A 17519-nucleotide genomic window follows, 5' to 3' on the forward strand; every position below is an offset into this window, starting at 1 on the left:
CATACCATTTGGTTCACGAGTGCCAGGGTGTGTCCCTGTGTCGGCGCACCTGCAAGCTGCATGTCTCTGAGGGGGGGCCAAACCTCTTCCGGGTTCCTCGGCAGTGTTAGCCTGGTGCCTCGAGGGACCCAGTTTCTGTGTGTTGTCACAAGCAAGCACAGCTGAGGAGGTGTCGACGGGGAGGTAGAGCCTTAGGCACCAACAGAGATAAACAACATCATACACCAACACTTCGCTTTGCTGCTGGCGAGTGGGGGAGGCGGGAAATGAGAAACAAACTAGAATCATAGAAACCCTGCAGTGCAGAAGGAGGCCATTCAGCCCATCGAGCTTGCACCGACCACAATCCCACCCAGGCTCTTTCCCCATAACCCCACATATTTACCCTGCTAATCCCCCTGACACTAAGGGGCAACTTTGCATGGCCAATCAACCTAACCCGCACATCTTAAAGTTTGGTCACAAGTAAGGCTTATATTAACACTGCAATGAAGTTACTGTGAAATTCCCCTAGTCGCCACAGTCCGGTGCCTGTTCGGGTCAATGCATCCAACCAGCACGTCTTTCAGAGTGTGGGAGGAAACCGGAGCACCCGGAGGAAACCCACGCAGACACGGGGAGAACGTGCAAACTCCACACAGACAGTGACCCAAGCCGGGAATCGAACTCAGGTCCCTGGCGCTGTGAAGCAGCAGTGCTAACCACTGTGCTGCCGTGCCGTCCCCCACTATGCTACCGTGCCGCCCCTTTGGAGTGTGGAAGGAAACCGGAGCACCCGGAGGAAACCCACGCAGTCACGGGGAGAACGTGCAAACTCCACACAGGCAGTGACCCCAGGCCGGAATTGAACCCGGGACCCTGGCGCTGTGAGGCAGCAGTGCTAACCATTGTGCCACACAACATGGGAACCTGTCTTCACCCACACATTAGATGCACCATGTGTTGGACACACACACAGACACACACACACAGCACAACAGTGCATGATGCGATAGCCAAGTGTTACATAACATAGTGTGAGGTAACACAATACCAATGGGAAAATAATCACTGATTATTGCCTGAAGTGAGGGTGTAGTGACTGAAGCTAACCTCATAATTATCATATTCAGAACACTTGGCCCACCTGATGTGTAGATAGTTATCACATTGTTCCAGATATGGGGTTACTCTTAAAACGAATGACGCAAACAATCATAAACGATGATTAAATGAGAAAATAAATTACAAAGTAGCAGGGGCCAAAGTTTCTGAAGATCACGTCAATGGTGAACATGCAATGCTGCCACAGTTCAATGATACAAATGATGCCTTCCAGTGATCCTTCCAGCACAGCTAGTGTCAGACGCGAGGATAGCAGAGTAACGTCACTCCCTGAACCAACCAGTCAATCAGAGAGCAACTCAGGGAGCTTCCAATCATTCACTGCCAAGACCAAACTACCCCCCCAGCCATTCCCATCACTTTGATTCAATTCAGTTTGTGCCCACCGGATATAGCATTGAGGAAAGTGCACTTGCAGCCAGTGAAGACCACGCACGAGGCTGTATCTACGGCTGATTTATTGCCCATTTATTGCCCATCCCTGGTGGTGATGAACCACCTTCTTGAACCATGGATGTCCATCTGGTATAGGTACAGTCAGAGTGCAGTCAGGGAGGGAGCTTCATGTTTCCGACCCAGCGGCAGTAAGGAACAGCGATGTGGTTCCATAAGACCAGAAGACATGGGAGCAGAATTAGGCCACTCGGCCCATCGAGTTTGCTCCTCCATTCGATCATGGCTGATATTTTTCTCATCCCCATTCTCCTGCCTTTTTCCCATAACTCCTGACCCCCTTATTAATCAAGAACCTATCTATCTCTGCCTTAAAGACACTCAATGACCTGACCTCCACAGCCTTCTGCGGCAAAGAGTTCTACAGATTCACCACTCTCTGGCGAAGAAATTCCTCCTATCTCAGTTTTAAAGGATCGTCCTTTTAGCCTGTTCCAAACCAGGATGTAGTGTAACTTGGAGGGGAGGTGCTGGTATTCCCAGCCGTCTGCTGCCCTTGTCCTTCCAGGTGGTAGAGATCCCAGGTTTGGGAGTTTGCTTTTATTCAGTCGGTGGTTAGCACTGCTGCCTCACAACGCCAGGGTCCCGGGTTCAATTCCGGCCTGGGGTCACTGTCTGTGTGGAGTTGGTACGTTCTCCCCGTGACTGTGTGTGTTTCCTCCGGGTGCTCCGGTTTCCTTCCACACTCCAAAGGGGTGGCACGATAGCATGGGGGATGGGGGGGGGAGCACAATGGCACAGTGGTTAGCACTGCTGCCTCACAGCGCCAGGGCCCTGAGTTCGATTCCCGGCTTAGGTCACTGTCTGTGTGGAGTTTGCACGTTCTCCCCGTGTCTGCGTGGGTTTCCTCCGGGTGCCGCTGGCTAGGCCAGCATTTATCGCCCATCCCTAATTGCCCTTGAGAAGGTGGTGGCGAACTGCTTTCTTCAGCCGCTGCAGCCCCTGTAGTGTAGGTGCATGTGGTGTGGGCTGTCGAAGGACAACTTGCTGCATTGCTTCCTCTGTACAGTGCAGACATGGTGCACTGCTGGTGGAGGGTGTGGGTGGTTAAGGTAGCGGATGGGGTACCAATCCAGTCAACTGCTTTGTCCTGGGTGGTGTTGAGCTTCCACCACACTCTGGACTTGTGCCTTTTAGTTGGCGGAGAGACACTGGGGAGTTAGGAAGAGAGCCACTCCTTGCGGAATGTCCAGCCTCTAACCCACGCCAGTGGCTGCTGCATTTCTGTGGCTTATCCAGTTGAATTTCTAGTCAATTGCGACTCCCTCCCCCCAATCCCAGGATGTTGGTGATGGGGAATCTGACAATGGAAATAGCACTGAAGGCCGAGGGGACATGGCCAATACTCGAGTATTCTGTAACACAAGACATGCGTAACTCACTGCATGTGCAAAGCCAATAGAAGACAGGCTTGCAAACACTAGAACTTAACCAGCATTACAATGCAGTACTGCTGATGTTGGAAATAGTTAAGTTTAAGTTTATTTATTAGTGGCACAAATAGGCTAACATTAACACTGCAAAGAAGTTACTGTGAAAATCCCCTAGTCGCCACACTCCTGTTCGGGTACACTGAGGGAGAATTTAGCACGGCCAATGCACCTAACCAGCAGGTCTTTCGGACTGTGGGAGGAAACCAGAGCACCTGGAGGAAACCCATGCGGACACGGGGAGAACGTGGAGACTCCACACAGACAGTGACCCAAGCTGGGAATCGAATCTGGGTCCCTGGCGCTGTGAGGCAGCAGTGCTGACCACGGTGGCACCGTGGAAATACAAACAGAAAGGGCTGGAAATACTCAGCCGGTCTGGCAGCATCTGTGGAAAGAGAGACAGAGGCCGGAATTTTCCACCTGTCCTGGCTGGCGGGATCTTTTGATCCAGTCGACAGCGAATGACTGCCACGGGCTTCACGGCAGGGGAGGGAGGGACGGGGGGACGAGGGGGGAGGGGGGAACACATCTGTGTGCAGAGGAGGGGATACGCCATTAACAGAGACGGAATCGGACAGTGGGCCACCTGCGGTGTTGGGAATCACGCCGGGGGTTGGCGGGGGAGGGGGGGGCAGAAAATCCTGCCCAGAGTTAACGTCTCAGCTCATGGCCTTTCATTAGAATCAGCATTTTGTGGCTCGGAGGAAGAAGGCAAGTTTCAAACATAAATCAGATGTTGGATCTGCATCATTCCTTTTGCTGAAGGTCTTGATGCACAGGAATGTTGTCTGTTTGGAAAAACACACCCTTCTGTTGTAGAGAGGTCTCAGTATGGCCTGCACTGCCCGAATAGTCCTTTTGGGGGGAGGGGGTGGGGTTTAAACCCAAGTATTTAAAAATTTAAAGTTTATTTATTATTAGGCTTACATTAACACTGCGATGAGGCCATGCTGACACGGTGGCACAGTGGTGAGCACTGCTGCCTCACAGCTCCAGGGACCCGCTTTCGATTCCCGGCTTGGTTCGCTCGCTGCCTGTGTGGAGTTTGCATGTTCTCGGTCACCCTGATTGTTGTGGACCGGGCTTGGGGGTACTCTGTGTCCGGGGAGTGGAAATTGGGAGAGTTTAATTCCAGAGCGAATTGGGGCGCCCTTTAAAGATGGCGCCCGATCTCTGTGGAGCCAGCCTCGTCGACTCCATCCACTCCGCCCCACCAGGCTGATGGCGTAAACTATGCCCCCAGATTTTGTTTGCACTGAGGGCCAGAAATTCTGGTGTGAAAGCTCGGCTGTGCATCTGGAGAGATGCACGGTCAAATTCGCCCCGATGTGCGCAGTCATTCTGTGCGGAGTCTGCGCGTTCTCCCCGTGTCTGCGTGGGTTTCCTCCGGGTGCTCCGGTTTCCTCCCACTATCTGAAAGGCCTGCGGGTTAGGTACATCGGCCATGCTAAATTCTCCCTCAGTGTACCCGGACAGGCACCGGAGTGCGGCAACCAGGGGATTTTCACAGTAACTTCATTGCGGTGTTAACTTCATTGCAGGGGCATGACCTCAAAATAAGGGGGAGCAGATTTAGGACTGAGTTGAGGAGGAATTTCTTCATCCAAACGGTTGTGAGTCTGTGGAATTCCCTGCCCAGTTGAGGCTCCCTCATTGAATGTTTTTAAGGCAAGGGTAGATAAATTTTTGAACAGTAAAGGAATTAAGGGCTACGGTGAGCGGGCGGGTAAGTGGAGCTGAGTCCACGAAAAGATCAGCCATGATCTTATTGAATGACGGGGCAGGCTCGAGGGGCCAGATGGCCTACTCCTGCTCCTAGTTCTTCTGTTCTTATGTTAATGTAAGCCTACTTGTGACACTTATAAATAGACAGATAAATAGATAAAGCAGTCGGGAAAGAAAGACCAGTGTAATACCCTGTAGTTCCTCATGATGGCACTGCTGTACAATGAGTGCCCCAACTCACAGCAATGGCCACAGCCGGGTATGTGGTACAGTGATAGTCTGTAACCTCAGCCTCAGGTCTGCAATGATCCCAGACAAGTGACCTTGGCCAGTTAATTCTTCAGCTCCCCCGCCACCCTTCCAAAGCCCTGCTTACATTAATAAGACTCTGAAGTTCCTGTGCGGCCACACTGCCAGAGTGGATCCTCTGTAATCACAACCCTATCCTTCACTCAGTGGTAGCTCTCTCACCTCTCAGACAGAAGTTCATGCCTTTAAGTCCCTACTCCAAAGAATTTTTAGTTTATTCACTTGTGGGACATGGGTGTCGCAGGCTGGGCCAGCATTTATTGCCCATCCCTAGTTGCCCTTGGAGGGCAGTTGAGAGTCAACCACATTGCTGTGGCTCTGGAGTCACATGTAGGCCAGACCGGGTAAGGACGGCAGATTTCCTTCCCTAAAGGACATTAGTGAACCAGATGGGTTTTCCGGACAATCGACAATGGTTTCATGGTCATCAGTAGATTCTTAATTCCAGATTTTTTTTTTATTGAATTCAAATTCCACCATCTGCCGTGGCGGGATTCGAACACAGGTCCCCCAGAACATTAGCTGATTAATAGTCTAGCGATAACACCACTAGGCCATCGTCTCCCCTTACACAGAATCCAGACTGCCAAACTCACACCAGGCCAGAGCGGAGTTGTAAGAGGCACATTCTTGAGATGTTAATTGAGGCTCTGGGTACTGGTTCAGGAAAGGATCCTGTGGCATTGTTGCACAAAGGGCAGTGGAGTTGACCGCGAGTCCGTGCCAATTCCGACCCTTCAGCCCAACATTGCTTCAGAAAAGGATATCAGCAGATTGGTTATTTATCTCACTCCACGGATGCTGCCAAACCTGCTGAGATTTTCCAGCCTTTTCTGTTTTATTCCAGATTTTCAGCATTCCGCAGTGTTTTGCTTTTATATTTGGATAGGCTGGAGTTATTTTCCTTACAGCTAATGAGGTTGAGGGGTGACCTAATTGAGGGGTACCAGATTATGAGGGGCCTGGGTAGGGTAGACAGGAAAGACCTGTTTCCCCTAGTCGAGGGGTCAATTTTTGATTTGATTTGATTTATTATTGTCACATGTATTAGTATACCGTGAAACGTATTGTTTCTTGCGCACTATACAGACAAAACATACCGTTCATAGAGAAGGAAACGAGAGAGTGCAGAATGTAGTGTTACAGTCATAGCTAGGGCGCAGAGAAAGATCAAGTTACTGCAAGGTAGGTCCATTTAAAAGTCTGATGGCAGCAGGGAAGAAGATGTCCTTGAATCGGTTGGTACGTGACCTCAGACTTTTGTATCTTTTTCCCTACGGAAGAAGGTGGAAGAGAGTACGTCCACAGTGCGTGGGACCCTTGATTATGCTGGCTACTTTTCCGAGGCAGCGGGAAGTGTAGACAGAGTCAATGGATGGGAGGCTGGTTTGTGTGATGGATTGGGCTACATTCATGACCCTTTTGTAGTTCCTTGCGGTCTTGGGCAGAGTAGGAGCCATACCAAGCTGTGACACAACCAGAAAGAATGCTTCCTATGGTGCATCTGTAAAAGTTGGTGAGAGTCGTAGCGGACGTGCTGAATTTCCTTAGCCTCAGTTACCAGTGGGCATAGATTTTAGGTGATTGGTAGGAGGATTAGGCATGAGTAAAGACCTTGTCACCCAGAGGGTGTCTGGAATTCATTGCCTAAGTTGGTGGTTGTGGCAGAAGCACTCAGTGCATTTGAAAGGTACTTGGGTCTGGACCTGAAGCGCTGGAACCTGCATGGCTGTGAACCAGGACTGGAAAGTGGGATCAAAATGAGTGGCTAGTTTCTTTTTTTCTCTCTTTGATCGGCGCAGGCACGATGGGCTGAACGGCCTCTTTCTGCACCGTAATTTTTCTAAGGTTCTATGGTTCAAAATGTAAAACTTTCTTTCTTTCCATCACCTTTCTGTTCTTTTACGGGATGTGGGCGTCGCTGGCTAGGCCAGCATTTATTGCCCATCCCTAATTGCCCTTGAGAAGGTGGTGGCGAGCTGCCTTCACGAACTGCTGCAGTCCATCTGGTGTAGGCACCCCCATAGTGCTGTTAGGGAGGGAGTTCCAGGATTTTGACTCAGTGACTGTGAAGGAGCGGTGACAGATTTCCAGGTCAGGCTGCTGAGTGTCCTGGAGGGGAACCTGCGGATGGGGGTGATCCCAGGCTGCCCTTGTCCTCTGAGGTGGTAGAGGTGGTGGGTTTGAAAGACAGTAAGAAGTCTCACAACACCAGGTTAAAGTCCAACAGGTTTACTTGGTAGCACGAGCCACTAGCTTTCGGAGCGCTGCTCCTTCGTCAGGTGAGTTTGAAAGTATCAGAGAAGCTCCACAGTGCAGCAGAGGCCACTCAGCCCGTCGAGTGTGCACTGATTCCCTGACAGAGTATCTTACCCTTGCCCTCTTGCCCCGCACTATCCGTGTTGACCCATGCATTTACCATGGCCAATCTATCTATCCTACACATCCTGACACGCGAAGGGCAATTTTAGCATGGAAAATCCACCTAAGCAACACATCATTGGACCTGGCGAGTTGCTGCATCTTGCAAATGGTGCAAGCTGCTGCCACTGTGCACCGGGATGGGGTATCGATCTAGCGGGGCTGCTTTGTTAAAGTATATTTATTATTGTCACAGGTAGGCTTACATTAACACTGCAATGAAGTTACTGTGAAATTCCCCTAGTCCCCACACTCCAGCACCTGTTTGGGTACACTGAGGGAGAATTTAGCACGGCCAATGCACCTAACCAGCACGTCTTTCGGACTGTGGGAGGAAACCGGAGCACCCGGAGGAAACCCACGCAGACACAGGGAGAACGTGCAGACTCCGCACAGACAGTGACCCAAGCCAGGAATCGAACCATGGTCCCTGGAGCTGTGAGGCAGCAGTGCTAACCACTGTGTCACTCCTGGATGGTTTTGATTTGATTTGATTTATTATTGTCACATGTATTAGCATACAGTGAAAAATATTGTTTCTTGCGCACTATACAGACAAAGCATACCGTTCATAGAGAAGAAAAGGAGAAGGTGCAAAATGTAGTGTTACAGTCATAGCTACGGTGTAGAGAAAGATCAACTTAATGCAAGGTAAGTCCATTCAAAAGTCTGATAACAGGAGGGAAGAAGCTGTTCTTGAGTCGGTTGGTACGTGACCTCAGACTTTTGTATCTTTTTCCCGATGGAAGAAGGTGGAAGAGAGAATGTCCGGGATGCGTGGGGCCCTTAATTATGCTGGCTGCTTTGCCGAGGCAGCGGGAAGTGTAGACACAGTCAATGGATGGGAGGCTGAATGATGTCAAGCGTCTTGTGTGTTGTTGGAGCTTCATTCACCCGGGCACGTGGAGAGTATTGCATCACACTCCTGACTTGTGCCTTGTAGATGGTGGATAGGCTTTGGGGATTTAGAAGGTGAACCACTCGCTGTCGAATCCTCACTCTCTGACCTGATCTTGCAGCCACAGTATTCCTATGGCTGGTCCAGTTAACATTCTGTTCAGCGGGAACTCCTTGGGTGTTGGCAGAGGATTCGGTAAATGGTAATGCTGTAGAATGTCAGGGGGGGGGTAGTTAGACCTTGTCACGTTGGGGATGGAGCAAGAGGGTCCCAAAGGCCATCGATCCCCAGGAACTGTCGGGAGAATTTTCTTCTGCCTCGGTTTTAGTGTCTTCAAACCTTTCTGAGGAGCAAGAGGACCAATTTTGAAAGCAATTATTGAGGTGATGGGAATGATTCCTTCACTCATAAATGTTTGTGCCAACACCCAATCTGTTAATACCATGGGGGTGGGGGGGCCATTGCAGGACAGCTGCTGAAATGCTCAGGAGGCGATGGCCTGGTGGTATTATCGCTGGACCATTCACAGAATCATAGAATCCCTACAGTGCAGGAGGAGGCCATTCGGCCCATCAAGCCTGCACCGACAACAATGCCACCCAGGCCCTAACCCCATAACCAAATGTATTTACCCTGCTAGTCCCCCTAACACTAAGGGTTAATTTAGCCTAACCAGCACATCTTTGGACTGTGGAAGGAAACTGGAGCACCCGGAGGAAACCCACGCAGACACGGGGAGAATGTGCAAACTCCACACAGACAGTGACCCAAGCCGGGAACTGAACCCGGGTTTCTGGCGCTGTGAGGCAGCAGTGCTAACCACCGTGCCACCATGCCGCCCAAATCCAGAAACTCAGCTAATGTTCTGGGAAACCCAGGTTTGAATCCCACCAATGAAAAAAAAAATCTGGAATTAAGAATCTACTGATGACCATGAAACCATTGTCGGAAAAACCCATCTGGTTCACTAATGTCCTTTCGGGAAGGAAATCTGTCGTCCTTACCCGGTCTGGCCTACATGTGACTCCAGAGCCACAGCAATGTGGTTGAGTCTCAACTGCCCTCTGAAATGGCCGAGCAAGCCACTCAGTTCAAGGGCAGCTAGGGATGGGCAATAAATGCTGGCCAGCCCATGTCCCACAAATGAATAAAAATAAATGTACTGTGTGTGTGGCAACAGGTTCCGATTATAGACCAGTCAGCTCGGTAATCAGTGCAAGCCAGAGTCAGAGCAAACCTGGTGCCTGGTGGTGAAGGAGTTAATGCCTAGATGCAGTGAGAGTGACAGTTCGGTATCCCCATCCCTGTGTGTTTCTCCGGTCTCAATTCAGCTCAAGGCGTGTGGACCAGGGGCTCCGCGACTGATAGCGCAGACGTCAAGACCGGCTGCCTCAGCCAGCAGTCTGTTCAGGTACTCTGAGGGAGACAGTCAAATCCTTTCTTTTACAAAAAGACATGGTACGCTTTTTTGAAAGCTAGCAGAGGACAGCCTGCTTTCTCCCTCTCTCTCCCTCTCTCCACAGCTCATTATGGGTTGCTGCATCTCCAGAGGTGAGTGTAAATGCTGACATATAACCCACTCGCTCCCAAATCAGACTGCACCCCTTGTTATCTGGTCCAATATCAACCTCCCCCCCGCCCTCTTGCCGTGGTGTTGGATGACTGTCTTGGAGACACTGTGCTATAGGGAGGTTTAAATCAATCTGGTTTGTTGCTGCTATGGTTACGAGTACGGATGGAACAGCACCTGACTGACTGCTGTTTGTTTGAGTTGCAGCAAGCACAGAGAGAGAAAAAGGATGCCCAAAATGTGTACATTCAGTACGCCGTTTGTTGGAATATTCTAGAAACGCAGGGTCACATTTTCTGCGTCTGGCTTCCTAAACCTGTGGTAATCTAATCTCCTGTCATTGTGGGCACTATGCTGCAAATGCTATTCGTTATCTTTCAAATAGGAAGCCAGGGGAGTGTAACCTGGGGGCTCCCGTCACCAGCTGATGTGCCAATCTAGCGCCCACCAATAATTTCCCTGGGCGGCACGGTGTCACAATGGTCAGCACTGCCGCCTCACAGCGCCAGCGACCCGGGTTCGATTCCCGGCTTGGGTCACGGATTCTGTGCGGATTCTGCACGTTCTCCCCGTGTCTGCGTGGGTTTCCTCCGGGTGCTCCGGTTTCCTCCCACAGTCCGAAAGACGTGCTGGTTAGGTATATCGGCCGTGCTAAATTCTTCCTCAGCATACCCGAAGAGGAGTGTGGCAACTGGGGGATTTTCACAGTAACAGCGTTAATGTAAAGCCTACTTGCGACACATAAATAAACTTAAAGCTCTCAGATGGAGTGGCCTCGGCCCCTTCAGGAGGTCTGTGTGGGACTGGAGTCACATGGGCAACAGGTTTGTTTCCCTCCCCGCCCAAGGGACACAGGTGTGAACCAGTTGGGTTTTTACAGGACTCTGGCAGATCTGTGGTCACTTTTAGCTGGCATTTATTTCCAGATTTTTAAAGCCTGAATTCAATTTTGCAAGTTGTCCCAAAGGTACTTGAACACGCTCTCTGCGTTACTAAAACCACTCGCACAGCAACCAAAGGGCTAGGAATTGGAAGGGAGAAATTTTAAAACCGCAAGACCCTGCAAAAAGATCAAGAAATGTTAATCCGTGGCCGCAATGAACTGAGAAATGAGGGGGAAGGTGAGATGACAAGTGGTTTGGGCAGCACGGTGGCACAGTGGTTAGCACTGCTGCCTCACAGTGCCAGGGACCCGGGTTCAATTCCGGCCTCGGGTAACTGTCTGTGTGGAGTTTGCACATTCTCCCCGTGTCTGCTTGGGTTTCCTCCGGGTGCTCCGGTTTCCTCCCACAGTCCAAAGATGTGCAGGTTAGGCTGATTGACCATGCTAAATTGCCTCTTAGTGTCAGGGGCACTAGCTAGGGTAAATGCATGGGGATAGGGGGATAAGGCCTGAGTGGGATTGTTGTGGGTGCAGACTCGATAGGCTAAATGACCTCCATCTCCATAGGAGTTCTATGATTCAATGACAGGGAGATTGAGAAGAGAGAGAGAAGGATGAGTGTAGACAGAAAAGCAGGAAGAATGAGTGTGGAAAGGCAAGGGAGGCCGGAGTAAAGGAGTGAGGAGAGGATTGGGGAATGAGTAAATATGATGAAGATAATGACTGTGAGAGAGGGAGGGTCCAGAGGGAGTGACAGGAAGGTGAGTGAGGAGAGAGTGAGGAGGTTGAGGATTACCACAAAACAATGAACCACCTTGGGGGGGATAATTAGACATTGGAGGATATATAAACAGATGACATCACAAGGATCAGCTGTTTTAAGCTTGTTAGCACCCCAGGCAATAAGAGATCACACACAAGCACACAACCTACAAACAGACCCCCCAACAACGGTAGTTTGTGCACTACTCAGGATGAAAGTTCAATATGTATTGAGTAGTGCAGCATAAAGAGAGAATCAGGACTCACTGATGTGCTTTAGAATCCATAGCACCATAGAATTCCCACAGAGCAGAAGGAGGCCATTCAGCCCATCGAGTCTGCACTGACTTTCTGAAAGCGCATCTTACTCAGGCCCACCTCTGCTCTATCCCCGTAACCCCACGCATTTCCCATGGCTAATCTCCCCCCTAACCTACACATCTTGGGACACTAAGGGGTAATTTAGCATGGCCAATCCACCCAACCAGCGTGTCTTTCACACTGTGGGAGGAAACAAGGGCAGCCATGTGCGACCTTGACAAATGCCTTGCTGAAGTCCACGTCGATAACATCCACTGCAATACCCCCAGCAATGCTTCTTGTTACTTCTTTAAAAAGTTCAATTCAATTAGTAAAACCTGACCTTCCCCTAACAAAACCATGCTGATTTACCCCTGATCTAAGTGACAGTTTATCCTGCCTCTCAGAACTGATTCGAGTAATTCTCCCACCTCTGAAGTCAAATTGACTGAGCTGTAATTTTCTGGCTGATCCCTTGCACACTTTTTTAAATAATGGTACAACGTTCGCAGACTTCTAATCCTCTGGTACCTCACCTGTATCTTATGAAGATTGGAAAATAATCCTCAGAGCATCCGCTATTTCCCTCCTGGCTTCCTTCAACAGCCTGGGATACAATCCATCTGGTCCTGGTTATTTATCCATCTTCAAGGCGTCAGTTCCTCCAGTACCTCCTCTCTCACTATGCTTATTGTATCAAATATTTCACACTCCATGTTTTAACTAGAATGTCTGAATCATCCCTCTCCTTAGTGAAGACAGAGACAAAGTACCTCATATTAAGCTGATCTTTCTCTACACCCCAGCTGTGACTGTAACACTACATTCTGCGCCATCTCCTTTCCTCCCTTAGGTACAGTGTATTTTGTCTGTATAGCGCGCAAGAAACAATACTTTTCACTGTATACTAATTCATGTGACAATAATAAATCAAATCAAATCAAATCAAATCAAAACAAAGACATGGTGGCACAGTGGTTAGCACTGCTACCTCACAGGGACCCAGGTTCAATTCTCGGCTTGAGTCACCGTGTGGGGTTTGCACGTTCTCCCCGTGTCTGAGCGGGTTTCCCTCTGGGTGCTCCGGTTTCCTCCCACATTTCAAAGATGTGCGGGTTGGGTGGATTGGCCATGCTAAATTGCCCCTTAGTGTCAGGGGGGGCTAGTTAGGGTAAATGCATGGGGTTATGGGGATAGGGCCTGGGTGGGATTGTGGTCGGTGCAGACTCAATGGGCCGAATGGTCTAGTTGGACCAAGGAGCGGCACAGGCTTGGAGGGCCGAAGGGCCTGTTTCCTGTGCTGTACTGTTCTTTGTTCTTTGTTCTTTGTAACCCCACCTATTTACCCTGTTAATCCCCCTGACACCACGGGGCAATTTAACATGGCCAATCAACCCAACCCACCCATCTTTGGAGCGTGGGAGGAAACTGGAGCACCCGGAGGAAACCCACACAGACATGGGGAGAATGTGCAAACTGCACTCAGACAGTGAGCTGAGGCTGGAATCAAACCCAGGACCCTGGCGCTGTGAGGCAGCAGCGCTAACAACTGTGCCACCATGCTGCCCACAATTTAGAAATTTTACTTCTATTCTATCTTTTACGTAACGATGTTAAACCTAACTGTTTATGGTCACTATCTCCAAAATGGTCCCCCTGCGCTACCACTTGCCCTGCTTCATTCCCTAAGCCTCTTTGCAGTTTCTCCATTGCCCCCCACTTTGTGGGGGGGATGGGGGTGTGACTGCTGTTCTGACGCTGCCCTGGTACCCTCTCCGCTTGGTGCAATGGAGTAAGCAGTCACCTCCTCAATGGGTGACCTCTGTTACTCAATAGCCATTCACGGAGCTGAGGCATAGACTGGAAAATGTGTGGCAGGTTTGACTCCCTCAGGGTAAATGAGCCATGGTAAGAGTTTTAACAACACCAGGTTAAAGTCCAACAGGTTTATTTGGTAGCAAATGCCATTAGCTTTCGGAGCCCTGCTCCTTCGTCAGATGGAGTGGATATCTGCTCCATCTGACGAAGGAGTAGGGCTCCGAAAGCTAATGGCATTTGCTACCAAATAAATCTGTTGGACTTTAACCTGGTGTTGTTAAAACTCTTACTGTGTTTACCCCAGTCCAACGCCGGCATCTCCATATCATAAATGAGCCATGGCAGCTTTCAGGGAATCGCACACAGTGGTGGAGGTTTTTTTTAAAGTTTTAAGGTTAAAAAATGTTTACAAGTAGGCTTACATAAACCCTGTAGTAAAGTTACTGTGAAAATCCCCTAGTCACCACACTCCGGCGCCTGTTCGGATACACTGAGGGAGAAGTTAGCATGGCCAATACACCTAACCAGCATGTCTTTCGGACTGTGGGAGGAAACCCAGAGCACCCGGAGGAAACCCACGCAGACACAGAGAGAACGTGCACAGACAGTGACACAAGCCAGGAATTGAACCCGGGTCCCTGGCTCTATGAGGCAGCAGTGCTAACCACTGTGCCACCATGGTGATCACACACAAGCTGTACATTGACTGAATGTAAAGACGTCTTTTGCATATATCTGTTCGCTTCTTGTGTTGATGCTTTGATGACAATGAGCAGAATTTTCCAACCGTTCCTGCTGGTGGGATCTTCCGATTCTGCCAACGGCGAAGCCGCACCGTGGGTTTCCCGGCAGCAGGGGTGCATGCAAGGGGAAACCCCAGGGAAAACGGCGGGAGCAGAAATATCCGCCATCAACCAATGCCGGGCTAAATCCTGCCCAATATGTGTGTGATCTATCAAACCTTGTATTTATGGAGAGCCAGATGTTGACTCAAATTCCATTGCTCTTTGGATCTGAGGCTCCACATCTGTTGGAAAATTAAAGTGCTCTGCTACCTCAGTGAAGGAGCATCAGTCACTGATGTTATGGATTTTGAAGGAGTCTTGGTGAGCTGTTGCCAATGTGGTGGAGGGAATGAGTATTAAAGGTGGTGAATGGGATGCCAATCAAGCATTCCAGCTCTTTCCAGGATAATGCCGATCTCCTTGGAGTGTTGCTGAAACTACACTCATCCAGGTAAGCTGAGAGCATTCCATCATGGACAGGCTTTGGGGAATCAAGAGGTGATTTGATTTGATTTGATTTATTATCGTATTAGTATACAGTGAAAAGACTTGTTTCTTGCATGCTATACAGCCAAAAGCATACCGTTCATAGAGCAGGAAAGGAGAGAGTGCAGAATATAGTGTTACAGTCATACCTAGGGCGTAGAGAAAGATCAACTTAGTGTGAGACAGGTCCATTCAAAAATCTGATGGCAGCATGGAAGAAACTGTTCTTGAGTCGGTTGGCGCATGACCTCAGACTTTTGTATCTTTTTCCGACGGAAGAAGGTGGAAGAGCGTATATCTGGGGTGCGTGGGGTCCTTAATTGTGCTGGCTGCTTTTCCAAGGCAGCAGGAAGCGTAGACGGAGTCAATGGATGGGAGGCTGGTTTGCTTGATGGTCTGGGCTATATTCATGACCTTTTGTAGTTTCTTGTGGTCTTGGGCAGAGCAGGGGCCATACCAAGCTGTGATACATCCGGAAAGAATGCTTTCTATGGTACATCTGTGGAAGTCGGTGACGGTCATAGTGGACATGCCAAATTTCCTTAGTCTTCTGAGAAAGCGGAGACATTAAGTAGAGGTGAGACTTGCCGCAGGATTCTGAATTTCTCACCTGCTCTTGTAGCCACAGTATTAATATGTCAAATCCAGTTCAGTTTCTGGTAAATGGTCACCCCCAGGATGCCGATACTGGGGGTTCTTTAGTAAAATGCTTGCATGAGCATGGCTGACTGGGTCTGAGTGGCTTGCTAAGACATTTCAGAGAACATTTAACAGTCAACCACATTGCTTTAGATTTGGAGTGGGCCAGACCAGGTAAGGATGGAAGATTTGTTAGTGACAATTGACAACGGTTCCATGGTCATCGTTAGACTTTTAATTCCAGATTTTCTATTGAACTCATATTCCACCATCTGCCATGGTGGGATTTGAACCCAGGTGCCCAGAGTATTACCCTGGATCTCTGGATTACCAGTTCAGTGAAGATACGACTATGCCAGTGCCTCCCCACTGATAGTAATTAAATGTCAAGGGGAGATGGGTGGACTTTCTCTTATTGGAGATGGTCATTGCTTGGCACTTGTGTGGCGTGATTGTTACTTGCCACATGTCAACCCAAGCCTGAATTTGCACAGATCTCTGCCAACGCATGAAGAGTTGGCAGATGGTGAAATTACAAGATGCCCCATGTAGATTATAATACAATCGTAAGAAATGGGAACAGGAGGAGGCCAATTGGCCCAACAAGGCGGCTCCATCATTCAGTAAGATCATGGCTCATCTGACCTTAACTCCACTTTGCTGCCTTCCTTCCATCACCCTCCACCCCCTTGTCGATCAAAAATCTGTCTAACCTGTGGTAAGCTCAGGAAAGTGAGGATATCATGTAAAATAATTAATTAATATTACAAAATAAAGAAAAGTCTGCACCCTTCATCCACCATATCCTATCCAATACTTGATATCAATTACTCTTTTTCTGATCATAGAATCCGACAGTGCAGAAGGAGGCCATTCGGCCCATTGAGTCTGCACCGACCACAATCCCACCCAAGCCCTATTCCCGTAACCCTATACATTTACCCTAGCTAGTCCCCCTGACACTAAGGGGCAATTTAGCATGGCCAATCCGCCTAAGCCGCACATCTTTGGACTGTGGGAGGAAACTGGAGCACCCGGAGGAAACCCACGCAGACACGGGGAGAACGAGCAAACTCCACACAGACAGTGACCCAAGCCAGGAATCGAACCCGGGTCCCTGGTGTTGCAAGGCAGCAGTGCTAACCACTGTGCCACCATGCCGCACAGTTCTGATGGAACAGTGAAAGATGAAAAGTTATTGTAATGTAACGAGGTAAGACTCAAACCCTAGCTATGACTGTCACACTACGTTATGCACTCTCTCGTTTCCTTCTCTATGAACGGTATGCTTTGTCTGTATAACATGCAAGAAACAATACTTTTCACTGTATACCAATACATGTAACAATAATAAATCAAATCAAATCAAAAGCAAATCAGTGAACGAACAAAGGTTTATTAACAGAATAACTATACACATTACAGAGCGAGGAAAAAGGTTTTAAACTCCACAGGCCCAAAACTCTGATTGCTGGGACAAGATGTGGCGATGGACTGGGGTAAACACAGTAAGAAGTCTCACAACACCAGGTTAAAGTCCAACAGGTTTATTTGGTAGCACAAGCCCAGCAAAACCAGGCTTTTGCTACCAAATAAACCTGTTGGACTTTAACCCGGTGTTGTGAGACTTCTTATTGCTGGGACAAGCCCAGACAAGTCTGAATGAGTCTCCAACTCAGCTCCCATCACATGACCCTTTCAGGAAAACACCCATTAATGGGCTATGGCACCACAGCTATGGGTCAGAGATTATTCATGTAAATTGAGTCTGTGTCTTTATAAGCTCTGTTTGTGAACAGAATTCCCACTCACCTGAAGAAGGGGCTAAGAGCTCCGAAAGCTTGTGTGGCTTTTGCTACCAAATAAACCTGTTGGACTTTAATCTGGTGTTGTTAAACTTCTTACTGTGTTTACCCCAGTCCAACGCCGGCAT

General features: G+C 49.1%; 1 protein-coding gene across 1 annotated transcript in view; it reads left to right on the forward strand.

The window, feature by feature from the left end:
• The first annotated feature begins 9872 nt into the window (after positions 1-9872).
• Positions 9873-17519, forward strand: part of fam131c (family with sequence similarity 131 member C) — a 35458-nt gene continuing 27811 nt past the window's right edge. Inside the window, exon 1 of the mRNA XM_078238545.1 lies at positions 9873-9894. Within this exon, the coding sequence (XP_078094671.1) occupies positions 9873-9894 (22 nt within the window). The remainder of the gene's footprint in view (positions 9895-17519) is intronic.

This window comes from Mustelus asterias, chromosome 22 (assembly GCF_964213995.1).
Source record: "Mustelus asterias chromosome 22, sMusAst1.hap1.1, whole genome shotgun sequence".
In the NCBI taxonomy this organism is placed as follows: Eukaryota; Metazoa; Chordata; class Chondrichthyes; order Carcharhiniformes; family Triakidae; genus Mustelus; species Mustelus asterias.